Source organism: Manacus candei, unplaced genomic scaffold, assembly GCF_025592945.1.
Source record: "Manacus candei isolate 608988 ecotype Guabito, Panama unplaced genomic scaffold, ASM2559294v1 h1tg000005l, whole genome shotgun sequence".
Classification (NCBI taxonomy): domain Eukaryota; kingdom Metazoa; phylum Chordata; class Aves; order Passeriformes; family Pipridae; genus Manacus; species Manacus candei.
Window position 1 is genome coordinate 8,616,037 of NW_026138053.1, and position 27,339 is coordinate 8,643,375.

Consider the following 27,339-nt stretch of genomic DNA (forward strand, 5'->3'; position numbering starts at 1 on the left):
AATACTTGGTTTGCACATTCAGAAAAAATCTGAATTGTCTGTGCATGCTGCAGATTCATGGGTTAATCAGGTGCTTTCCAAGCAGCCTTAATTCTGTAACCCTGAAGTTGTGTACACCAGCAAGGAGATGCATGTGGAAAGCAATGCACAACTCCTGAAAGCTGTGTGCTGGACTGCTGCTGTTCTCAGAGACTGTAATTTCGTGAGACCAGGCTCCTAGAGAAAGCATCATCACTTCTGTAGCTAAATAGTTACTGGTTTTTAGCTGCAGAAGTTACTAGCTAGGAACTGGAAAGAAAGTTTAGGGTGACTCTCACAGAGCTGCAAGAATAAAATCCCCTCTGAGGTCTGGCCTGAAATGGAAAAATACCAGATCCGTTTCTTGGAAAGTGAGAAGGAGACTTTTATTTGCAATGGTTTGCAAATATTTTCCCAGGAGCAACATAGGGAGCATGGCAAAAGGGGGCAGGAGGAAGATGAGGCGAGAGAGCCACACTTGTAAACACACTCCTTTAACTCTGCTGTTGTTATCTGGCACACAAAAGGCGCCACAAGTTGTTTACAGCAGTTCATGTTATTCATTTGTGCTCCTTTTTCTCCCGCCAGTGCCCTATCTCCAGTTATACAACTTTTTTCCTAGGCTGTGATAGTGTCCGGATAGATTTTGGCGGTGGGGTGGTAGGAAGGTGCCAGTTGATTAAATGTGCTGCTTACTATGTGCATTTCATGTCTGCTGTCTTAACATTTTTTTGTTAACCACTGTTGCAACTGAAGAAAATGTTGAAGTTTGACAGTTGGGAGTTACTGCTGAGTATGTGCTGTAAACTATATCATCCCTCTGCCTTCTCCTTTCTCCCCCTCCTGCTGAAACCAAATGATTTATAAAATGCCTTCACATTCTTGAGTGAGTTCACACTATCACCTCCAGGCACTGCACTGAGGAGTCTTAGGAGTGGATGGGAAACACAGATCTGATAGCTGGTATTTTTCTCTGAAAGAAAAAAAAAAAAAAAAAAGAAGGCAAAAAAGGGTTGATTAAATTTAAAGGAGAAAAGTTTCCTGCTGTGCCCCAGAGTAAATCTGTAGTCAGTGAAGCGCTTTCTAATAAACAAGAGATGTACATCGTTACTGTAGGGTTTTATTATTACCCACTGCCATTGTTTTCCATTTTCATAAGATTCAATTAATGCAATCATTTTAGAGTGTCTCTAATTATTACCTCCCACCCTCCCTCACTTGCACTTGAAGCAAGGGGATCTGCTGTAAGCCACACTCTGGGATGAGGAGCCGGCACCTCACTCCCATCCCTGGAGAAAGGAGGCACAGGGAAAAGATAGGGATGCTACAGGGGATCCAAATATTTCTCTTTTCTCACACATGACCAGCAGCCCAACTCTGACTGTGGGGTGCCCTCCCATGGGGTCACAGAACAGTCACATGCTGGGACCCCCAGCATTCCCCCCGGTGCCCCCTTGCCAGACACAGGGGTGTCAACACCATCTTCCAGAACACGGTGGGCCAAACCCTTTGCTGGTATTCTCCTGGGATCATAAGGGAGAGATACTAGTCAAGTAGCTGTACCACTCACAGAGAATCCAGACCTCTGTCCCTGTAATTTTTCCACTTTAATTCCTTACTCTTAAGATCTTATCTCTAACAGAAAGCTCTTTGACAGCTGCATCCCCATCTGAAAACCTGCTGGTGTTTGGGGGGTGTCCCCACCTGACAAGCTTTGCACTGCAAACCTCCTGCAATTTTCCCACATATTAGTCCTCAAAGTCCTGATTTTTAAAATCAGGGAATTCACTTTCAAGAAGTTTCCAACAGCAGAATGCAGAGAGCTGGCTGTGTCCCCCATGCTGTACAGAGGGGAGCCAATTTTACTGTACAGCCAAGCATGCCAGAGCTGGAACTGCAGGAGGAAGGGAAGAGGTTAGGAGCAGGAGAGAATGGACATCAGTTTGACAGACTGAGGTGGCTGCGGTTTTGAGGCAAGAGAGGACCCTCACAGATTTTTGTGAGTGAAGGCTTAGAGCAATGGTTGGGTAGTGGCTCACGGCTCAATTTAAATCAATAACGAAATGGGATGACAACCTGAGCAAACGGCTGAGGAATGAGGCAGCCCAGAGTAAGTGAATCCATGTTTTTGTCTGATATAGCCAGGAAGGATATATTTACAGTAGGACTGGGAGCCTTCCACTGTTCGAAGGAGAGAGAAGTAAAGATCATCCCGTATACAATATGAATGTAAGTTGTTATTACAACTATTGCTATGTCAGCCATAAACTGTTCCCATGAGAACAGAGATGCAACATCATTGAAAAAGAATGTCTTACTGTGAAATGGGCAGCAGAAACACTGTGGCATTATTTGCCAGGCATTGAATTTACCTTGGTGACAGATCATTATTCCCTCCTGCAAATGAACTAGATGAAGGGCAGGAACGCAAGAATAACTCAGCAACGTTTGTATTTTACAGTCTTCTGAATTTAAAAAACAAACAAACAAAAAGTAGCCAGATAAAACTGTAAGGATGGAGAATGTCAAGAGATATTGCCTGGGGTAAGATATGGGGAGGAAAGCAAATTTTCTTCCAGATCTGTGCTGATGTGGTACATGGACTAGGATTTAGATTTAATTCCATCTAACATTAGGTATTAAAATGAGACACCAGTGATGAACCTAAAATCCTCACTGTCTCTCTGTAATCAGTGGAGATACCAGGTGATCTTGGAATTCATCTCTCTGTGTTGAACCTCAGGAAGGTTTAAAACTGAGATGTTTCAGGCTAACTCTGCAATTGCTCTGGACCTGAGATTCTGCTGCTGGAGGAAGTCAACAACCTCTCACCTGCTTATCCTGACAAGTCAAAGTAGACAGTGTTTGCTCAAGACCAAAGGTGGATCACATGGACTTTGTTGAATGATTCCCTCAGGGTAGAAGGGTGGACAGTGTACTTTCTTCCCGTTCTGTTTTTCTTTTGAATTCTACAGAATGGGAGTTTCTTGGATAAATTATCATTTTAGATAAGTACTTATGTGCTCTGTGGAAGAATGTGTCTAGGGATGGGCACACTGGCAGCAAGAACTTCCTCCTCAGCTCTTCCAGTGAAGTTTAGTTCTAAACTGCCCAGATGAAGCCATTATTCAAAACTAAAAATGTTCTGTTCCAGTTCTTGTTTTCATTCTTTTATGCGTCTGGGGACTAAACTGCTGTGAAAAAGAGCCCATTCTCACAGGATATCTTGCCTAATTTTGCAGACAAGAGAGATTTAGTTATTCCAATTACGATGAGATAAGAATCTGAAATGTTGGGATCTCATCCATCCTGAGCCGAACTCTAAGTCTTCCAAAATCCATCCATCATTATTTTTTCCTTTATTTCTGCATTTTGGTAATGCGAGCAAAGGAGGAACAGAGAAGAAACAAATGTTTATCCTTTACAAACTGTAATGGATGGGTTTCCTTTTTACCTGAGTTGCTTTAGTTTAATATGAAGTTCTCTGTGAGTGAAATTCCTCTTCCTTTTTTTATTCTTTCTTCCTGCTTGGAAGTCAGTCACAGTACAAAGTGTCACAAGCCAAACTGCTTAGCATGGTTCAAAATATGAAGTCTCAGTCCCTGTGGCATCTACATATCGTCTTAAATACAGAATGTCTTAAATGATCCACCCCACTGCCATGTTTCTGCTTCCCTGTGTATCGCGCTGTGCCACAGACAGTGACTGCTGGGAACTGGTTAGAGGCTCTAGAGAGGCAAGTCTTCTACCACAGGAAGGGATTGCGTAGGCTTAGCTGCCCAACCCAGCTTCTAGCAACAGATTCATCTCAGGTCCTCTGAGATGAACTGTTACACCAAGAAAGTGTCTGAGCTGCTGGAGGCATGCTCCTGGAGCAAGACATCCCACCAATATCATCTTAATTCCCTGAGCACCTCCTCTGGAACCACCAAATCTGCCATGCATGTGATGAGCCCTTGAAATCAGCTGAGGACAAAGAAGGTCCCTCTCTGCCCCTTCTGTTTACTTTCTAAATCTTGACTCCCTCACAATGCACTCACAATTCGTGAACTCCGAGGCCCTCTTTGGGCTACAGCCTGAGCAGATTACATAGAGAGAATAAACTAAGTCCATGTTCTGGCCTGACCTTGGCCTGAACCTGAGAAAGTGAATGCCCCTATCACACCAACATGTGTCTGTAGAAGTACACACAAACGGGGTCACTGACCCTCTGTCATACAGTCCCAGGCCAGGAGTCTAGAGTTTTGGGCTGTCAGCCCAAGTACTTGTTAATAAATGTCCATTCTTAGTCCATGAAGGAATGTAGACAGGGCATCCTGCCCTACAAAACACAAACTTAGAATAAAACGGAAGGAGAGTCTCACTCATCATGCAGAGCTCTGTTGCTGGTTTCCACATCCAGCAGTCTTTTCCCACTGGATTTTTGTTGCTCATTTGGGACTTGGCTGGGGGAATTATCCACTAATACACTGGATGTTCTCCACCACTGTCTGAAAGTGTAGTTGCCTACCTAACCCTGAGTGCATCAGACCTTGGGATTTGAGTCAATAAGTCTGTGGGGCTTCTTCCTCAGTGCTTGGAGGAGGCAGAGGCATGGTAGAGCCTGGGATATGAGCTCAGAGAGCCTGTGTCACCCAGGGAGGGGGCTGTGTTGCTTCTAGGTGAGTGCAGTACTTTGCTCAAGTACCTTCACACTCCTAGTGGAGTCAGTCAGAGGCAGATGAGGAGTGACATGTCCCTTGTGGAGACTCCTTGGTGTCTGTGCTAGTCATTCCACCCTTTTTTTCCTCTCTGGAGATGTCCTGAGTAACTCAGGTGAAGTTGGTGCAGACCTTGGTGGCCACCCAGAGATTCTGTGTTGAGTGGAGGCACTTTGTTCCCTGCTAGCAGGTGATGAGGACAGTTCCTTTAGTTCCCAGGCTTCATCATGCAGGGCCTCCATGTAGAGGGTGACACTGCACTGGGGATCGCTCTGCTGCCTGGAAAGGAACTTACCAGACATGTTAGGCACATGGTGTTTGCCTATAGTGGCCTCATCTGCATCCATAAGCACCAAGTTTTGTGTCTAGGTCTTGTGCAAGCTTGACATGTCCCTAAACAAGTATTACTGTGCTTTCAGACCCACCCCTTTCTGTCTTCCATGCTACATCAAAGCTTTATTCCAGAGACTTACCTTGGTACTCTGCTGTCCAAGGTGAGACAGCCCAGGTGCTGCTGGAGAAAAGCTCATGAGGTTATCCCCAACTTCTGTGTTGGGATCTTTCAGAGTCGCCCCGACTGACCTTCATGAGCCCCATAATGTGGGCGGTCAAGGACAGATGATATGGATGCTCCATCCCTGGAAGTGTTCAAGGCCAGGTTGGACTGGGCTTAGAGCAACCTGATCTAGTGGAAGGTGTCCCTGCCCATGGCAGAGGGTTGGAACAAGATGATCTTTAAGGTTCCTTCCAACCCAAACCAGTCTATGTGACTAGTGGAAAATCTCTTTCCTCAAGCCACAAGGATAACTGATCTGTAAACCTGGTGGAAATCAACTTGCTTGGGACTAAAAGTCTTCAGAGATAGGAGATTATTGTTCTGTACAGAGAATAGAGGAGTAACAGCCTCCTGGAGAGAAAATTCCAAGAATTCAATAGAAAAGACAATAGCTAAATAAAGTAACACAATATCCACAGGGTTTACTGTGAACTACAGTTTGCTCAAGGTGATGTCAGCAGAGGAGGTGTAAGAAGTAGCTTTGAAAGGAGAGGAAAGCCCGTGGGGAAAGGTGGAACTGGCTGATCCTTTTGTGACTTAGCCTCCATGCACAGCATTCTTACTTTCACATCACATTTATACTATCTAATCTTCAGCAGATATTTCTACAGCTTCCATTATCGTAGTGTTCAGCCATAGTCTTTTAGAAGTGCCAAGGTGTGAAGAGAGAGGAGTGCCAGGAAGGGAGGATTAGAGGAACCAGCTAATGAAGTCACCAGGGTTTGTGTCCATATCACTCAGCAAAGTGGGACTGGAGGATGCCCATTCTCACCTGACCCTGTCCCACAGGCTCCTCCTGGACACTGGGCTTTTCTAGAGAATTGTGCTATATTATCTGAATATGTGGATTATTCCTATAACTATAAACTAACGTGCACATTAAAAAAAAACAAACAAACCGACCCCCAAAAAACCAATGCCTCTTTTTATAGCCCTCTAATTCTGTGTCCACAGGACTTCAGACTCCGTTGGTTCAGCTCCGAGCATGTCTGCAGGGTAACCTTGGAGGGTGCACTTAACTACCACCAGCTGATGGAGGGTTTCATAGATCCTAAAATAATTACAGCATCATTGAGTGTAGATGTATAATTTCTTGGCAATATACTAATTAAACTAGATATTTGCACACAATGCTTACTTAAACTTAAGACTTGTTTAAAAGAACCTGCATACTTATAGTCACTATGTATTATGGCTTTATTGAGGATTGTGTTTATCATGCAGATTGAGTTATTGAGGTTTTGAGTGTTGTTATTAACATAAATGAGCCCACAGCTTTATGTTCAGGCCTGAATAGTTCCAGGGCATCTGAATCATCCTGGTATTTCATTTCACCATCTGAAGTTGTTTTTAAAATATTATATTTTTTTAACTTGCTGTATTATGGCAATTAGAAATTGCTCTGTGTTTACTAGGAATAGAGAGTCCAGCAGAGCAGAGTGTTTAATGTGATGAATAGTGTTAGGAGCTCAAAGAAAAGTCAAATGCGTGTCGACACATATCAAAGCTGTTCTGCTGCTCAGAATGACTGTTCGTGATACTTGTTTCATGATAAACTTCCTCAGAACATGATGTTACTGGAAAAAAAATGATCCACTCTGAGAAACACGCAGGTGACACAGTTGAGTCAGCAGCTTGCAGCAGTGACACAGGCTTACGTTTATAAAAATCCCCACTGAACTTTTGTCTCCTGCGTGCATACATCAGAGCCTTAAAACCTGTCCTGCTTCTTGTGTTCTCTTGGTAGCTGCTTAAACTCACAAAAATCTTCCCACCACCCTGATGAAGAGGTAGATTCCTGGCCTTAAAAGTCTTTAACAGTCACAAAACTTTCCTCTTTCGTAAGTAATTCACCATATAAACGTTAGCATCTCCAGTCACCACTGGTATCTCCAGGGAAATGATAAACATGGAAAAATAACAGACCGCTGTGGAAACCAGAAAATCCCAGCTCCCATCCGAGAGGGTTTAATTATTGGAGTTGTGAGCATTTCCCCGTGCACAAGCATCTCGGCATTCATAGGTGGAAAGTACCTCATGCTGTGTTTGAAATATCAACTGGATTTAAAAGAAGGCTTTGTGCTTCAGCATGGACCTTTCTTAGCCTCCTGCAGATGGTTCCTATTGCTGAAAAGAGACATGAGTTACAAGACGGGGAGACCCCCATGCTGATTTTTCGTGCTGCTCTAATCCTGCTTTACACCTATAAAAGACTTCAGTCCTTAAGCCTTTACCCCCTTTCTCCTAAATATTAAAATTATTTTCCTGAGTGTCATACCGTATTAAAGCAGAATGAAAATGGGTTTAACAATTGCTGGCATGGGGCTTCTGTACAGCATGTGTGTCACAAATCATGTCACTTTTCAGCAATAGGGTTGCTGCCAGCGGGAGGCTCAGAAATGCTCATGTTAATCAAAAATTTTAATTTCAAATCAAATTGACAGTTTACACATGGTGAGAAATGCTTCTCACCATGTGATATTTCAGTATGCTACACTGGGCAAAATGGGTGCACTTTCCTGTTAAGAATTTTGACTGCAGTATCTGCAAATTTATGGGTTTCAGTGTATTGGGTATGGTAGTGGTTGATCTAAGGGAGCCCCTTGGAGAATAGGAGACAGAAGGGTTTTCATGCAGCCTGGCACTGGTGAGCCGCTGTTGGCACATGCTGCTGGAGAAATGACAGGTATTCAATAAACATCACTATGGTTAAGAGGAAGATTTAAAGGAGGGAGGGGCTGTAGTGCTATAAACAGGATTTGAAACAAATGTGCTTATTTCAGCCCGTGATTAGTCTGAATACCTAAGTATTCCACACCAGTTTTTAAATATCTTTACATTTATTTTCACACTGATGTTCTTCACACATCATGAACAATAATATTTATGGCATTAATACTGTAGCTAAATTCTAATTTGAAGTAGTGTAAACCCAAGTAGACTCTGCATGTACCAAAAGAGTCTCCGTCAGTGTGAAGACCAGAATGTGGCCCCGCCGTCGGCTCCTACAAGCCCTTGCTCCTGCCAGGAGCTTCCTAGAAATCAGTGAACAAAATTCAGGAGGCAAAATGTCAGTTGATACTTGATGGGGAGTAGGAGGAGCAAGGGCAGACGATGGAGAGAGGAGCAAGGACAGTTGATGGAGTGTGTGAGATTGGCCACAGACAAATGAGTTGTAGAAATCCATGTTTTCAGACTGTACCAGAAACATGATGCTGACATCAAAAAATTACCAGCTGGATAGAAATTATTCTTACATTATTCTCTTTAGGAGATTTTTCAGCTCTCTGGGGGGTCCTGGGGTTAATGCAATGCCGAGCTCGTGACATTGGGGCATTCACTTTACAAAGGCTTTGGAGGGGGAATAGGACAGAGGGGGAATAGGACAGCAGTACCCCTCTTCCTGGGATGAGAGAGTGGGTGGGTGCCTGTGGGTAGGTGCCTGTTGGTGGATGCTTGGGAAGCACCCTGCAGAAGCACATGCCATCAGCTTTCCTGGAAGCTCCGGGAAACCGGGTGGTTTCTCTGGGCTCATTTGGGCACTGAGTCACTGGCAGTATCACCACAGACCTTGGAGATCGCAGCTGTCACTGCTCTTGTAACCGGAGTTGATATGAAAACATGAAGATAAATAACTCCTTCATATTATTATTTGCAGAGAGGCAGACTTTTCTTTTTATTACTCTTTTTTATTGTTGGATTCTATAAATATTCCAGAATTATTATCCCAAGGTAGATTTCATCTCATTTACTTTGAAATGCTTTTGAGGAGGCACATTATTTTATAAGCTGCCAAATGAGTATGACCATTTATAATGATTTTTTTCTTCTTTTCTTTAAAATTTGATTTTTGGATTGAGGACCTGAAACAGAAATATGCTAATTTAAGACATCTGTTGTTTTTCAAGCTATAGGCCGCTATCAGTATTAATGCAATTTTTGTATCGAATTGGGTATATGGTAGAGAGGGAGATTCTAAATTTTTATCATTATATCAAAAAACTGTATTTGACTGATTTCTCACACACGTAAGTATGAAAAAGTACCCAAAATGTTAGGAGTCAGCAGAAATAAAAAACCACACCAGACATCTTAGATCTTGGAATGGTTTCCATTACACGAGGTCTTTAACGTGAATTGAAGGGCTTTCAATGTTTCAAAAAGACCTTTTTCTTCAAGAGAAAGGAACTATCTGTGTGCCCACCACTTGGACAAAACCTGGCATGATTGATTGCAATCTGTGATCGGTTCATTAACAGTAATAAGTTGCCATTAATTCTACTATCTCTGCATTTAAATATAAAATGAGTTGAATCTCCTAAGACATGAAGTTGCAGTAGATTGCTGCAGGATCAGGCTGTTGGTGACAAAGCCTGATCCCACATTTCCTCTGGCCCATGTTTATTAATTTGCAACCCAGACTCTGGAATTGCAATATGACACATATCAAAAGAATAATTAAGCATTGTTATTACTAGAGATTCTAAAATGACTATGAAAGCAATGCACAGGGAGACATTACATGTGTATTTGTGGTCTAATTCACCTCTGGAGGACACCTATTGCCCATTGTGGTGGGTCAGGTAGGTTCCCTAGGGAGGGGGTGAGAGTTCTTCCCCAGAACCACTTCCCAGCATCTTCAGATGTTGATTCCCCATGGCCACCAAGACTGCAAAAACGTTACGAAAAGGAGCTGAACTTGAGCACTGGGCACCCACAAAAACTAGCAATTTTAGACAGACAATTTTACTGTCTGCTGGATACAGACTTTTTAGCTAAAAACCCAAAAAGGCAAATCATTTACCAATGGTTTTGCATATTGTGAAGGGTTAACAAAACTTTCATTATCACAGTCTATTAAGCCAGGACCAGGAAACAATTTCTAATCAACACTCAGATCTGGGCAGGGATTGTGCAGTCTTTTGTAGGAGGCCTCAGATCTGTGTTCTCTATTCTCACATGCTCACTTCCAGCTGTTGTCATTGAAATCCCACATAATCTCCCTGGGTCAAAGGGCAGTCATCCATGACTGCCGCTGTTAGGAGGTTATGCTGATTTCTGTTGTCAAATATTGGCCCTTTTCTCTTTCAATGACTCCCATTCTACTTTTTTTAACAAGAAAGATCCAGCCTAGAATTGTATTACATGACTTTAAAGTCTTAAAAGTGTTCCTCTATTGTACTAACACGACATGCCCTGGACGGTCTAATCCATCCTGCTATGGGCCACAAAGAAAGTTCTGGTGCTTCTTAAAATCTCAGCCAAAGGCAGGTAGGCAAGTCAGGGAGAATAACGGCATCTGTGACATGTGGCCCTGTAGTTATTTCATAAGAAAATGTGCAATTTGTCCAAGGTGAACTATTGCTGTAGCATTAAAATTAAATTGGAAATAACAAGCCGAAATAGAAGTGGAAGCGTTTGTCAGGGAGTGAGAGAGGTTTCTGTATCACCTTTAATGTATAATGTCTTGTTTAACTCTTCTATAAAACGTCCATGAATTAAAAATGTGGTCTAATTTACCATTAAAGTCTTATAATTTACAATTTTGAGGAATGCATTTTGTACAAAGCAATTAAAACAAGGCCACTGTGGCAGCTCTGGCCATCAGTATTTGGGGGCTGTTGGTAAATGCAGATTTTATTACTGCTACGTGCAATATCCAGGCCTGTGCACAGCTCCCTGGTGCTGTCTGCCGTGGGAATGGCACAGACATTCCCTTGGACAGAGTATTGTGGCTGGGATGGACGGTCTCTTCAATATTCTTTTTTTTTTTTAGAGAAGTTAGCAAATGTGGCATGGCCCCATGAATCTTTCTTTATATTTCCAGTGTGGGATAATGCTGAAGTTTTTCTCTGCAGTTTTATCAAGCCCAGGCTTGATAAACTCACCTTCCAATTAAGCAGAGTGTAAATGTTATGAAGGTCTTGACTGAAGCACGCCTGTTCAGCCTTTTCCTTTTTGCTGGAGAATGCAGATTAGGACTAACTCCATCACCCCCATCCTCCTCAGCCAGTGCAGCTGTGGAACAGCTAATCTTTTGGGAGTCCTCGGGGTGAGCCGGGTTCCCTCTGATAACATCCTCTCTCTCCAGGCCTGCATGTGCTGTGTGATACAGACATTAATTTTCTCATCAACATTATTGCTCAGCATTGTTTGTGAAACATGGGATTATCTAGATAGAGGATAAAACCAAAAGGAATCAAGTTGCACTTCGAGCAGAGAGGGCTTTTCTTTTAATCAGGCATTTGGTTAAGATAATAGGCTTGAGACCCTAATTGATTATTACTATTTTAAGGTTTTAAGATGGCTATGTATAGTGAGATGCTGAACATGAAAAAGGCTTTAGAAATGGGTTCAGTGCTAGTTTGGGGGACTTGTGTAATTTAAAACACTGAAAAGGAATCAAAGTCTCCCAAAAAGCTGTTCTTCAAATCTTAATACATTGTCACTCAGACTGTAGTGGAAGAGAAATAACTAGATTTGGACTTCGTCATCTTCAAAGAAGTAACTCTCTCCCAGTTTTATTTAAGCTTGGATTTCAGGAAACCAGCTGTATCTCTGTTTAGAAAATACCTTGTGTATTTGTGGTGCAATCTAACTATTTTAGAGTAAAAATAATACTGTTGGATTACACAAGGAAGCCTGCTAATTAAATAACAATAATACCTCAACCACCTTGAAAACATCTTCTGATATTCAATTAAGGAACAATAACCCAATGAACTTTAACCTATAGACCATATTCAGACTTTCTACATAAAAGTAATTGCATCAGTCATGATTTTCTCAAGCTACAACACAAGCTCTTGATTGGTAGCTCAACGTCTGAGACTCCTTTTTACAGCATTAATTGGGAAAGCAGACAATACTCCCCCTGTAAACTCGATTTTAGGACGAAGGTTAGTTGCCTTTGTACACGTTTACTCATTGAAATAGGAATGTTTGCTTAATAATTCAAAACAAATAGCACTAGACAACAAGCCTAATCCTGATTTCTCCTCCGCCAGTGTAAATTAGGAGAAAATGAGGTGAAACTCTGTTTGATCAGTGTAGAAAGACTTGTTTAAAACTTCTTTGAGATCAGAATTAAACTCCAACAATTCAAGCCTTTTCTTCTGGCTTCTCTCCTGGGATCCAAAAGAAGAATATGTAAATCACATTATGAATTTTCTCCCCAATTAAAGCAGTCATCAAGCTATGGAAGGATGTTTTCCATGTGGTACCTGTTATGATAATGTTGCACCACATTTGTACAATATAACAAAAGTGTGATTGGGTAATGGCATATGATTTGTTAGTCACTATCCTGATCTGCTTTATTGAATTTGATCTTATTAACCTGGGATTTTTCCCCCTTAGGGGGAATATGATCGTCCTCATGAGCTGAAGTGAGATCTTAGGTAATGAGCAAAGTGCTACTGCACCTAGACTTGCATTGAAGGAATGATTCAACAGCATATTGTAATTCCTCCTCAGTGTTGTCAGCCCACCTTTATTTGGCAGGGCAATAACCATGTGCTTTAGTCAGGCGTGTGAGGAAACTGAAGTATGTGCTGCAGCGGCTTTGCTGAGTCAGGGCCTGCCTTGGCCAGCCTGGTGTCTTAATCTGTACCCAGAATTTCAGTGAATGAGCTCTATGAGGTTAACTTTGAACACCTGGTTCACCACCAAACTGTGAGTGTTGCACGAAGCTGCAGAGATAACCTGTCATATACAGCAGTTTCAATGTCCTGTCTTTGGGACATTGAGCAAAACTATCGCAGGGAACATATTTCAGTGAAGTGCCGTATGAAAAGTAAATCTCATGAGCTTTCAAGATGTTTAATCATCTTTTCAGTACATGAGCTCGTTAATGCTAACATCTGCATATGTAATTGCTTGACTTTACCATTATTTTTCTCATTCAGAATTAAGTGGAATGGCCAAATTGATGTATCTTTGCATTTTGACCCCTGTTAAAGTTTTCTTCACGTATTTTGTCAATCCTGCTATTTCCCAGTCATTCTTCGTTTACATTTCTAGCTTCTTTGTCCTGTTTCTCTCATTTTCTTGTTGCAAAAGCTCAGCAAAAGCAACAGTCTTAGGCCTAGATTTTGCAATCCGAGCCATCCAGGCAAATCTTTAAACCTCCGTGGGGTTCTAGTGAACTGTAAATTCACACACTAACAGTGTATTAAAATTAATTCCTGATACATCTCTAAGCATTGCTTTTATGGGTATCAAGATATTAATGATTGGCAAGAGGAGCCCCTGATTTCCTAATGTTTATAAGTAAATAGCAAATTGGAGAATTGTGAAATTCACCTTTCATTTGTGAAATGTTTATTTGCAGTATTGAAGGGTGAAAATCTAATCACACCCATTGCATGCTGTTGTTTAATGATTACTATTACATGTACAACCATGAGGAATGTTCCTGCAGAACTATGCAGACATTTCAAGTATACCCAAAATAGGAATAATGAGGTCAGCAGGCCCAAGATAACTTATTCAATTTCTCTCATGCCCTGAGAGTTAGTATATATTTAAAATGACATTTTCATTTTTGGTTTTACCTGTGTTTACCAAGTTAAGGTAACACTGTTAGCTGTGTAACAATCACATTTTTATTGGATAATTACAAAGGCTCTAGACTAATTTAAAAAATCAGCCAAATGTGCTACAGTGACTGTGATTTGGAGTTTTTTTCCTCCCATATTTAAATTTCACCTTCACTCTTCGTGAGCTAGGAACCTGCCTGAGAAATGCAGGTGGGAGTGGACACCAGAGCAGAGCCAGGATGGTGCACTGTGAAAAAACAACACGTGACAGATGTTCGTGGCATTGCTGGATGCACTTCTGGAAGTTGCTCAGATACTGCCATGATGAGCACAGTGTGAGAAGTTATATAGCATAGACTGGCTTCCCTCCGAAGGGCTCTGCGGAGTAGTAAGCATCCTGGCCCTGATCCAGCAAGGCACTTAAGCATATGCTTAATTTTAGGCACATGAGTGGTTTCAGTGAAGACCTAAGAGAATTATTTTTAATTCACAGATCATTTAATTCAATAGGCAAGTCTGCTGCAGCATATGAAAAGTAGATCTTCATATTAAAAATACTTGGGAAATTGTCGATGAACAAACGTGTATGGCCAGCAACTGTTTCTAAAAAGCAGAATGAGGTAGTCATCACCTTTATTATGGGAAAATACAAAGCAGATCAGGCAAAAGCATTCACAGCTCTCTGAAAACCATTTCTAAATTGAAAATAAGGAAAAATAAAAGCTCGTAAGAATATTTATTCATTTGAAGTAGAGAAAAATTTATTCTCTTGATGTAAATAAAAACCTTGTTTGCAGATTGAGGAATTTGTTTGTGTTGAATTTCAGCATCAATTTCAATATTTTATAGTACATTTATCTACAGCTGGAGCATGACAGATTTGTGTATATTTATATGTTTGTGTACATAATACATATGTATACACACATACACAAGGATGCCCAAAGATATACATATACACAGTTTGAAAACTCATCATTATTGCTGAAGTATAAAAAGATGCCTGATGTAGAAACTTGTCTGGAGTCTGTTAGCTTAGCGACTGCGTTCATCTGGCACCGTGGGCTCCTCACAGAAACAGGGAACTTCTTCTGTGTAGGAGCAGAATTCCATGAGATCTTGGCTGGAGATGAACGGCTTTCCTCCCTCCAGATCTCTCCCAAACCTTTCCTTGACATATTCCCTGACAATATTCCCTGACTACTCTGTAGTCCTGCACACAGGATGTATTTCTTTTGCATCCTATTCTCCAGGTAGAAATGTCAATGGTACATGTTGTATATGTTGGGTTTTTTAAACAACCCCAAAAGAAAGCCAGGGAATCAAATATGCAGCTTGCATTAGGCCTATTGCTCTGGTCCTTAGACAAAGGTGAACAGGTATTCCTGGGATGAGTATGGGGTACAGTAGAATATATGGAATGTAGGGAAATCGTACTGAGCCTGACAAACAATTAACGACGGAGCAGATGGTGTCCCTGCAAAACATTCAATAATATATGTGTGCGTGCGCTGGAATCAGTGACTCTAAGTAGGGCAACCTAAAAAGGTATGGCACTTATCCTGTGGGCAAGTAGGACTTTACAGTTCTTTTAATAATCTCTTTATCCTGCGATTTCTCCTTTGACCCTGATTTCAAAAGCAGGAGGTCAGCCTGGCCGACCAACTGCAGACCTCCCTCTAATTGAAGTCCAGCTCTGTCCTGCGTGAGACGCTGTACCCCACCCCTCGCGCTCGCACTGGGCTGCAGCCCCAGCACTGCTCCTTTTGTCACTGATCATACCCGTGAAAATTAAATGAACATTTGGTGGTAGGCATGTTTGCAGAGAAGAAGGAAAATACTGTTATGTAAAGTGCAATAACATTTTGATACCAAGTGTAGAGGCATTCCTTGCACAAGGGAGATGAGTGTGGATGTGTCCGCCCTGATTCCTACAGACAGTCCACAGCTCAAAGTTAACATAGAGTTTTATTTTTCTTTTCAAAGCATAGTTTGAAATAGTAGAATATTTTTTTGGTGCAAAAGGCCTTCATTTAAATTTTTTTAACCATCTGCTATTTTAAGATTTCCCTAGTGTAACCTTAGAAAAATGAAGAGTACATCTTTAAATCTTGTTTTGTTTGAATGAATGGGTAGATAATCCTGATCAGATGTTTCTTTAGAGAATAATGTTTAAAACGATTATGGAACTTAGCTGTCCTGTCTGTTTCCTAGGTACAGTATTTTCATTTCAATTGTGAAGTCATTAGGGGTCATCCAAGGTAACCGTTTATTAAAATAGTCCTCTTTTGTTTCAGATTTCCTGTTGAGATGCTTTAACATGTAAAAATCTCCCCGCTGATGTGTCATGTTAGCTTTCCTAACCTCTAGATAGAAACCACAAAGCAGCCTACATAGCTGTATGACTAGTTACCCACCTACATAAACAATAATTACTGCTAAGTGGGAAATTAGATGTCACATCTTAAGTCTAAATGAAAGTAAAGTATTTGAGAATACTGTCATTAAATGCTTAAAGCTAATCGCAGTTCTCTCACTCTGTTTGTTTTGTAGGACATTTGGGCTTCCAGGACAGTTTTGTCACATCAGGTGTTTTCAGTGTGACTGAGCTAGTAAGAGTCTCACAAAGTAAGTATCATTTTGTGGCCAGTTTATGTGGTTTCTGCAATGCCAGTGTTTTTTCTTTTATTCTTATTGTGCCCCTTTCCCAATTCAGAAACAGCATCTTGAAAATTGAGACTCACTTCTCCCCTGTTCTTGCTAGTGGACAGCATTTATATGCCACATCTTTTAATGGGCAAAAACAAAATAGCAGGATTTTAAACTAAGTTAAAAAAAAATTGATTCTGTAAACTTGCCTGTACAAATTCATCTGGTACTCAGCTGAAAATGGACAGACTCCATATCAGAGTGCAGATAAATACCTACAGAAATCAGCTTCCCATGGCTCCTTTGGAGGATCCAAGGACTCTGACCAGACCTCTAGAAATGATCTGATCTGTGCACATAAGCCTGGAAATTTTCTTATGCTGTTTTTTCCACACTGTGTTCATCCACGTCATGCGTACAATGTCTTTGTGTGTGATTTTTGGGGTTGTCCAGTGCAGGTTCAGGAGTTGGAATTTGATGATTCATGTGGGTCCCTTCCAACTCAGGATGTTCTGTGATTCTGTGGTTTGTACACCTGCAAATTGCTGAAGTCATTAATAATACCAACAACTGTACCAACTTCGGCCCTGATAATCTCACACATCTTGACTTCGCCAGGCCGACGTTTTCCATTAACTGTATGGAACTCTGCCTTCTAGAAGGATTTGTTTTTTGACCTTTAAAGAATGCTAATGCCCCCAGCATGAATGACACACAGCAGCATGATCATTACAGGCTTGTCAATACTCACTAACAACAGTGAATTAAGAGTACCTGTCACCACCCTGTTCCATTGATCAAAGGTGCATCGATTGTATTTTGCTATGACATAATCCAGATAGTCCAAGGAGAGAGTATGGACAGCATCTTGCAGAGGCATTACTGCTAAGCCAGGGCTATAGGTACTGGTCCTTTGGGGATCTGAGAAATTCTTCCCTGTGAGCGTGGTGAGGCCCTGGCACGGGTTGCCTAGAGAAGCTGTGGCTGCCCCATCCCTGGAAGAGTTCAAGGTCAGGTTGGAGCAACCCAGTCTAGTGGAAGGTGTCCCTGCTCACGGCAGGGGGTTGGAACTGTATGATCTTTAAGGTCTCTTCCAACTCAGACCATTCTATGATCTTTTGTCCAACTAGAGTGGGATAACGTGACGTTCAGCAATCATCAGTGCTCCAGGTGGACCACTCAGCTGTGGGCCCCTTTAAAATCTTAGGGTGTGCAACCAATCTCTTTAGCATCAAGAGTGATCAAAATGGTTCTCCTTGATGATAGAAATATTTGTTTGTGTACTGGCTCTGAGCATGTAGCTGAAGTCCTTCTGGGACTGGAGTCTGACTGGCACAAACCTAGCAGAGAATCTGTGGTTTTGAATCAGAACACAGAGTTTGTATAAGGATTTTCCTGTTTTATTTCCTCTTTTGGAAAGGCTTACACTGGCTAACACATTGGCTTTATATTAAAAATAGGGTGCTACAAGGAAAGCAGGGCAAGTGGGAGATACATGAATGCCAGAGTTATATGCTCTGGAGAGTGGCAGCGAGAGAAAAAGCTCGAAGAAAACATTTCTCCTGAGTTTTCTTCCCTGACAACTGGTGGGAATTTTGAGAGAAGGACAAAGTTAAGAGGACTTAGAAGTCAAGAGGAGCTGCTGAGTGCTCAGCACATTTGCAAATCAGTTCACTTACCGAAGTGCTTAACGAGGGGCTTTGGCATCTAACTCACTGTACTGAGTACACAGACTTGCTGGTACCTGCAGCCAGGGTGGACAGACTCAAGTTATCACCAGGCTTTGAACATCTCCGTGTTATGTCACTTTATTTCGGCGTGACAGCACAAGGCTTTTGAAGCCCAAAGGATTCACCCTCCCCCTCTGTAAGGCATCCCACTTCACCACAATCTTATCTGCGCTGTAGGAGCCCTGAACAGCAGAGCTGCCTCTGGACTCTGTCAGTCGTGCTCCATGTGTGCACTTTTTCTAGCTAGGAAAGTGCCCCACTCAGGGCTGGAGCCTTCCCAGCCAGCCCCAGCACCAGTCCCAACCTCCCCCAGAGCTTGGCATTGACCTTGTGAGCATCATGTTTCATGCTTATTAATTTTCCCTGATACTTTATTGTAACTAAACTAAAACACTGGGTATCAAAATCCTAGCACTCAGCATGTTCTGCAAATTATGAACTGTGTCTGAAATGTTCCCTCTGCTTGCAGTTGAAGTGCACCACTTTCAAGGATGGGGCACCTGCATGCAGAAAGAATACAAACTTTATCATAAATAAGAAAAAAGGTGTTAGTGGGGGAAAATAAAGATATTCAGCTTTTATCTGTTCCAGACACAGGGGTTTGCACTGTTTTTCATGGGCTCTTTAATAATCCTGGGAGGTCAAGACCTCAGTTTTATATCCTGTCTACAAGCCAGCACCTCTACCAAAAATAGTGTCCCCAAAGCATATTGGGATATCACTTCAAAACTGACTCAGAGGGAAGAGTGCCAGCAACTGATTTAGCTACACTGCTTTTGATAGCACCCTGGATTTTCCTTGGAGATGCCCCAGACATGTACTGACCAGCCGTAACCTTGTTTACTTTATGAGGTCTGAGAAGCCCACAGCCTGACATGCCCTGGCTACCCAGTAGGATATGTTTAGTGTCAAGTCTAGCAGCAAATTCCCAGCAAACTCAGAATGAATTCACATGCTCATATTCAAAGAATTATTTAACATAACAGAGCAACAAAGTGATTGCTGCATATTTGCCTAAATTGGCAGGCAAGGTCTTTTAAAGTTAATATAACCCTTGCTGGGTTGTCTACGTCTTCCTGTGTCCTGATTTGAGACCAATCTTCTTTCCAAAGAGGTCATCTTCGTATGTGCCCACTGTAATTTTTTTTCCAGCTTTCTTTTGAAAATATAATGCTTAAAATATTATTAATAAAATAATAAAATAATTTCCACTCGGTTTTAATTGGCCTGTGGCTACTGTTATGTAAAATTAATCTTACAAAATATTGTTGGTAGCAATTATGTGCTGGGTTTATTTAGTAAAGTTTGCAGAGGTCCACATGACAAGGAGTCTCAAGTAAGAGGCAGTTGTCTCCGTCATGCAAATTTGGGGAATGAATTAATCAAGCGAAAGGTCAGCTGTTACTGTTATCTGTCTTACCTATCAGTGCTGATCATCACACTTTCTGTGTGCTATTGAACAAGTCTAGACTGTGTTGGTAACAGAAACTTGCTTTCTTCAGTCCTATAGATGCAGATTTTCTTTCAAAATGCTGCCCAGCTGCTGAGCCTTGCAGAGCCCAGTAAAACAGAGAAAATAGATGTGCATCTGAAAAACAAAGACTCCTCTCCAGCCCATCTGATGTGGGTGTTGCAGATCATGCTGTCAGCTCTCCTGCATTATTAGCAGGCAGAGGGTGTGAGCGCGGCTCTAAGTGTTGTCTGTCACCCGAGATACTGAGGACACCCCTCTAGATAACAGAGACTTCATTCTTCCCTCACTGGAGAGGTCTGTGCTGGCAACAAAAGGCTCAGAGGCAGAAGCGTTGGAGATGTACGGGTCTGGGAACTGACAGCCAGCTGTTGGCCAAGTGAAACCTTCTCCTTTTCTCCCCTTGTTAGGAAAATATTCCACTGGCTGTGGGCAGCTATCTTCAGGGCACTGGAAAAGACCCTCTGCAGAAAGTGCTGGCAGAGGGGTGGCTGTGGTGCCAAGTGTACAGTCCCCTTCTCTTGGCAGGAGCTGGGAGGTCGTGGCAGGCTAGAGCAGGGAGAAAGACATGGGGAACACATTCCCCTCTTGGCTTTCAGTCCACACCACGTGCTCCTGTACAGAGAGAGCTGCTGGGAAGATCTCCTCCCTTGGAGGTCCTTCAAGCAGCCAGATAAACTGCACTGCCCAGGATGTGAAGAAAGATTTAGGATTTATGAACGTTCGCTAGAGCCAAATCAAACATATTTGTTTGGTGGTGTGTTATTTGTCAAAATGACATCATTCTTCGTGCTGATAAACAAGGGAATTCTGACTGCACCCTGGACTGAAAATGCCACGCGTTGAGGTTTAACGTGTTGGCTGTGTGCAGTGAGGAGCAAGTGGGGTGACTTTTAATCCTTCTGATGAGCCAGTGGCACCACAAGCACACAAATGTACCTGCAATTGCTTACTGCTCCTGTGTAAACACAGAAATGGTCCAGCTAATTATCCCTGAAACACTTACACTAATTCCACAGGTAAGAGGTGCTTCTGTGGCCAAGACATTGTGGAAAGCTCAGGATCTTGCCACAGCAATGCCAGGCTTGGTTCATGACAGCTGTCAGGGTGGAGAAAGGGGCTGAAGCTGTCCTTGCGGTGAGGGCAAGAGCTGGGAATGAGAGTGATTGCCAGTGCTCCAGGCACAGTGTGGGTGTGACAGAGGTAGCACATCTTTCTCATGCCGCTCATCCAGCAGCAGCTGAAGCAAACTGCAGGGAAAGTCCTGTGAACCCCAGCATGTCCTGGGTGCCTGGGGCAAGATGTGAGGTGCCTGGCTCTTATTGTGGGTCTGGGCCAGGCAGGTGGATGCCTTCCCTGTAGCCGAAGAGGAGGAGGAGAAGTTCTCCTCCTCCTCCTCCTCCTCACAGAGCACATGTGGGAGAGCTGGGTGTGATAAACCAGCTCTCTGAACAGCAGCCTGTATGTTTTCTGCTATACTAAGCATTACGCTAGTGAAGGCAGTTAAAGTCAGCAGCATGAAAATTAACATTTAAAAAGATACTCTATATTCCTTAGCAAAGCACTGCCATCCAAAACTCACTGTGTGGGCTTGGGTATGAGAGGGAGAAAAAAAGATTATAATAAAAAATAGACTGCAGGCATAGAGTGAACAGTTGCCGTGACCTTGCCTTTTGTATGCCATTACACAATTCAATGGCAGTCCACTCAAACCTTGCTCTCGATCAATATCCTATTAAAGCAGCACAAAAAGTCTCTATAAACTTAGTGGTTACCTATGTTTATAAATGGAACTCAGCATAATTAGACGGTCAATAGCAGGCTGTACTTGTAATTTTAAAATGAACATCACACATTTCATATCTGTTGTATTCGGCAAGACCTCTTTGAATCTAATGATACAGTGTGGAGGAAACAAAGGCCCTTGGGAAAAAAAAAAAACAACCCAGCTCCCCTTTCCTCTCAGCAGCAGCACAGTGTGTTTCCCTTTGTTTATGGAGTCACAACACAGGAAAAAGTTTATTAGTCAAATGTCATGTTTCTCCCATTTAACCTTAAACACATTATCACTTCGCTGCAGTGTTACACATGTAATGATCCTAGTCACATCCCAGCCCCTCTGTAAAAATAAATACATAAAAATGGAAAAAATATTAAGGTGGCTAAAAGAAAGTGCCATATTCCAAGGGAGACAAATGCCAACTTGGCTGGTTTTATTTAGTGGGTTTCCTGTTCTGTAATTCAATAAATTTTTCAAAATAAATATTCAAATTAGGTTAAGTCAGAGGGCTTTTTCTTAATTTCTCTCTTATTTTTCTTGACATTTGGGATGAGGAACAGAGCTGACACACTGGCAGTGGAGGGAGCAGGCTGGCAGCAGGGAGATGCTGTCCTGCATCCGGGGAGTAGCACAGTGTGCAGGCAGAGGTACCCACCTTCCTCCTCCTCCTCCTTTTGTACAAACTACCTGCTCCTGCCCCTTCGAGCGTGTCCCACCTGCACAGGGAATTTTTTGTGTTGCCAGCAGCTGAAATGGGAGCTGTGCGCTGCGTGCTGGGGGAAGAGGGATCCTTTCCCTTCACTCACCTGCAGCTCAGAGCTCTGGGTCAGGTGGCAACTTGATGCCAGTATGAAGGTGGAGAATTTTGTTTTGACTCACAACTGCAGTTTCTGACAACCTTTCCTGTTTGGGAGGTGTTCCTGATCTGTCAGAAGGTCACTTTGCATTTCTTACAGGGGGAAATGGTGTGTTTTTAGTGTTGCTACCTGGAGTTTGTGCAGGCTGCAGCATGGAAAAGCCTGTTGTGGTGGAGCGCAGCTCCCGATCATGCTGCTGCTTCGTGTGGGGCCAGAGCATGTTCCTGGGACACAGGGACAGGGATAGGGAGGTTGTGTGGTGGATTGTCAGATGCTACAATAAGAAGGTTTAATTTCAACAGAGTTTTGACACAATTTGCACCACTTTGATCCCTTTGCTTACACTCCAGAGCTGCTGCCTTTGCTGGGAATCATAGAATCTTAGAATGGTTTGAGTTGGAAAGGACCTTACAGCTCATCTAGCTCCAACCCCCTGCCATGGGCAGGGACACCTTCCACTATCCCAAGTTGCTCCAAGTCCTGTCCAACCTGGTCTTGGACACTTCCAGGGATGGGACAGTCACAACTCTGCACCACCAGTACCAGGGCCTCACCACCCTCATAGGGAAGAATTTCTTCCTAGAAATCCTGCAAATAAATGCAAGTGGCCCCTTCTCATCAGCTTTCTGACCTGTGAGAGGTGGGCAGTCCCCAAAGGCAGTGTAAAAAGCCATTTGGAGCAGGCTCGGGTGCCTCCTGGGTGGGCTGGCTGCTCCATGCCCACTCCTGTGGCACATTGCACTGCAAAACACAGGGATGAGTAATGCAGGCAGGTGCCAGGCAGGGAGCTGCAACCAAATTCCATCTGGGAAGAGGAGTCAAAGACTCGACCCGACCTTCTGCCATGCAGATGAAAATCATTAACCCCTTCCTGACGATCTCAGGGTGGGCTCTACATGTCAGGGTAGCTCTGCACACCAGCACATGGGTGATTTATGATAGTATATAGGAGAACTGTGAGCAAAGGTACAAATAGCCTTTGCACCAAGTCTGTCCCTGACAGTAAGGCAGGAGAAGGGGTTTTGGAACAGCTCAATCCTGTGCAACCTTTGCCGTGGCACTTCTGTGGCCAGAGACCTTCCTTGAGCTGGTTGTGGCAGGGTGGTGGCTCCTGTGCAAGGACTGCCAAGGGGTTCAGGTCCTGGCCTCCACAGCCATGTCAGGTACTTTAACATCTGCTGGTGTATATTAGAGGTGGGTTTTGTTTTTTAATCCTCTGGTTGCAAACTGGCTCTTGAGTGTGGCAGGGTGTTTTGGCCAGTGACCAACAAAGCATCCTTCATGTTTGCTACCCCTGTGTGGTCAACCCTTTCTACTTTGCACTGAGTTTACACAGCATTGACAATACAATGTTCCTACCCCACCCCTGCTCTGGACATACATTCCATTTTCCTATAGGACCAACTCAAGAAATACCCAGGATTTGGAGAGAGGACAATAAACACAGGTGGAGAGAGAAAGAAGAAAAGCATTACCCACATAGCAGTTTTTCTTTCATATCTGTTTGGAATAAAACTGTTTCATAAATCTAGCAATGCCCAGAAAGAAACGGTACTTTAATTTAGTGCTTGGCTTTTTATATTCCTCTTTGGAAAACAGTATTCTTAACCTCTAAGTTTGGCTTTGGGAGTTAGGGGGTGCAGAGGAATTGCTCAGGAAAGGGTTCGCAGAGCACAGATCTGTTTGGCAAAGAAGTTGCTGAAAACTGTGGAGTAGATGCTGCAGAGAGTACCTTTATGATTGATTTCCATTCAAGTCAGACTGACTGCAGTGTGGTCATTTTTCTAACCCATAACTGCACACACTGCAGCAGCCTGCTATCTGCAGGGTGTCTGAATTATAGCAGTCCATGTCCCTGTTACCTTTTACACAAATTACTTACACCGGTTTCTTTTTTCATGCAAATTCATCAGTTTTACAGTCTCTTGTAGCTGCTGTCAGGAAACTGTTGCAGAAAGCACAAATTGATAAAATGAGTTAATTTTACTGTGCTTAATTTTTCTTTGTGTTAACACACCCTCTCATATACCCAGTGTGGAGGAAGCATATGATAGTTAAGAGAAGATATCAAAGGATTTGAGTGTTCTCGTCATAAATTACTTCCCAACTTAATTCCTTTTGATGATCATTCCAGATTTTCTCAAGTTTTAATGGTGTTGTGTATTTTCCGTCCCTATGCTTTTAAAAGTCCGTGGCTATCCAAGCTGTTCCCTTTCTGTCTCAATGACGTTCTTAAAAGATCCTTGCCAAACAACAACTAATTGTCTTGTGGGGATGATGAGGCAGCTGCAAAGCTACATTATTCCTCTGTCAAATTTGACATTGTGAGCTCCTTAAGACTTGGGGTGAAAAACTGGCCCTGCTACAGTCAATGGCAGCACTCCCAGCCCAGACATGTTAGCTGGGTGATAGGAGCTATCCTGTCTTCATTTCCTCACTCCTGCCCCATCAGACTGAAAGATTTTTTCATGTTTGAAAATGGGCCAGATTCTCAGACCAAAGATTAAACTTGGCTCAGCATCCTTGTGTGGCAGTGAGACTGCTTTGCCTTTGTGGCTGTGAATCAGGGCTCCCAGACAATACAGCCCAGGCCAAGCTTGTTCATTTTATTGTGCAGGACATCCTTTTTCAAATGGCTCTGAAATATTAGAGAAAATCATGATCTGTAATTGTCAGTTCCCAAAGATGTATTGTCCTGTAAATCGCACTGGAATGGCAACAGTGGACATGGTACTATTTGCTGTATAGTGGCATTTCTGCATGAAATCCATTCTCTGTTGACTTTAACATTAAACTGCTCTGTTCCTTGTCTGTTCACACAAAAATACCGCACATGGCTTGTACCCGAAAACTTCAGGGTGTGCAGGAATTCATTGTGTTTAATGTAAAGCCAAAGCTCTAGGACAGAGAAATTGCAGGTATTCATATCCCTTACAATAAAACTTCAGTGAAGGATAAGGTGATGAGAGTTGAACACTGGAAGCTCTCTGCTGGATAAAACTTTTGGGGAGTCATATGTCTCTTGTTCTGATTTAACTGGAGAAGAGACCAGAGGAAAAATCAGATGCTCTCAGGCACAAAAGAACTCATGTTTCTAAAATGATTTTGAAACTTCTGTGCTTGTGGATGTACATCATGTGTACCCCAAAGGTCTTGAGGTGTGTATTTCCCTGCCTATGCTGCTTATAGATCCTGCCAAGCCCACGATAGGGATGATGCAGCCTATCTGTAACCATACCAACAGATTCAATGTTGTCCTAAAAGCAACAAGTTTCATTAAATGTTAGACTGATATTAACAGAAAAGCAGTGCTTAAAGAAAGTAGTGCCATAATTGTTTAATTTTTTTATTAAAAAGAAGTAGCTTTGGAGGTATGCAAAGAAGAGTGTATGTCATGGAACATTGTATTCTTGATAAAATTTCCGTCTTCTTGATTGTAACAGCAGTTACCATTAGCATTTCCTAATTTCCATGTCCCACCTGTTCTTACCATGAAACTAAACACTCTCATGCGGAAGAAGAAAGTGATTTTGAAGTGCAATTTATACCATATTCACGTGACTTACTGACTGCAATCTCTTTTGTTTCCCCAGCACCGATAGCTGCAGGAACAGGCCCTAATTTCTCCCTCTCAGATTTGGAAAGTTCTTCATACTACAGCATGAGCCCAGGAGCAATGAGGAGGTCTTTACCTAGCACATCCTCTACCAGGTAATTTAATCTCTGCCTACTACCAGGTTCCTTGGAAACTCAGGCCAGCATCATTACTCATCTGGGAAAGTAACCATCAAATTCTTTGACAAGCTGTTTGGGGGCCTCACGATGTGGAGCTGTTTGATTCACAGAGTCGAATGTTCACCTGTATTGCTGTAAAGTTCTATTTACATGTAGAAATCTCAAAGAAAAACTGCTGCATTGGCTTGTGTAACTTCTGGCTTGTATCTATGTGTATCGGAGAAGTTTCACTGGAACTGTTGAGTTTCAGTTGTGGCAGAAGAGAATTTGGAGAATACTGAGATGTGAGGAAAGTCTTAAGATAGACTTACATGTATTCTTTATTGCAAAAAGTGTTACCTGTCAGACTAACATCGTTTTAGGACCTTGGCCTATAAAGTGTTCTAGTTTTCATAAAGCATTTAGAAATTTGTGACTCAGCCTTTGGAAAACTGAATTGTTAATGCAGATGACTATCCAGGTTGATTTTGATTTTGGGTTAGATGTCAACTATCAAACAAGGATGTTTTTTATTTTTTACCTTTCCCTTTAATCATCCATGAGATTAGATTTATAAACAAGCCCAGTCACTTGAGTAGTCTTGAACATTATTAAGGAACCAGATTGATTTTTTTTCCCCACAGCCAAAATAGCTCACTTATTTCAAAGACATGACAAGAAAGTCTAACTCCAGCCCAATGTTCTTTTACATTTTTATCTCAGCCTGCAGTGCAACCAGCTTTGCAGTAAGCAAGTACACATGTAAAAAATCTCAATAGTTTGAATATAGCTGTTGTTTTTATTTAAAAAATAATAATCTTTAACGAGAGGCTCTTAGCAATAACTTCTTACAGTTTACAGTGATTAGAAGAACATTCTACTTCTTACACTTAGTGTGCATGTTATGAAGCTTGGTGACTACAATTCCCATTACACATCAATTAAAAACTTGGTGCTGTTCCTTTTTTGCCTGTAAACTGTGTAGCCTACAGCACTCATCATTAGCACCATTCTCAGGTAGAATTTACTGGTGATTCCAGAAGCAAAAGTGAGGTTATTAATGTTACTTAAGAGCTCAGTTGTTGCTCCTCTATTCTTCTGCAAATAGCTACCACTGATAAGGAGCTAATTATAAACAGCATGGGTAGTTAATAACTTGGTAATATGTTTGTTTTCCTCTCATTAGGCTGTTCCCAGTCAGAAAAAAAAATTCTTTAAATACACAGACTCAGCAGAATTATCAGGCAGTAATTATATTGTATGCACACAATTTCCCCTATTGACACATAACAATTCTCTAAATTAAGGAATGGCCAAACCTGCA

General features: G+C 42.3%; 1 protein-coding gene across 13 annotated transcripts in view; it reads left to right on the plus strand.

The window, feature by feature from the left end:
• NFIA (nuclear factor I A) overlaps nucleotides 1-27,339 on the plus strand; it is a 251,913-nt gene that overhangs the window by 143,768 nt on the left and 80,806 nt on the right. For all 13 annotated transcript variants that reach the window (XM_051796575.1, XM_051796589.1, XM_051796620.1 and 10 more), the window contains 2 exons: nucleotides 16,368-16,442; nucleotides 25,895-26,012. In XM_051796575.1, the coding sequence (XP_051652535.1) occupies nucleotides 16,368-16,442; nucleotides 25,895-26,012 (193 nt within the window). The remainder of the gene's footprint in view (nucleotides 1-16,367; nucleotides 16,443-25,894; nucleotides 26,013-27,339) is intronic.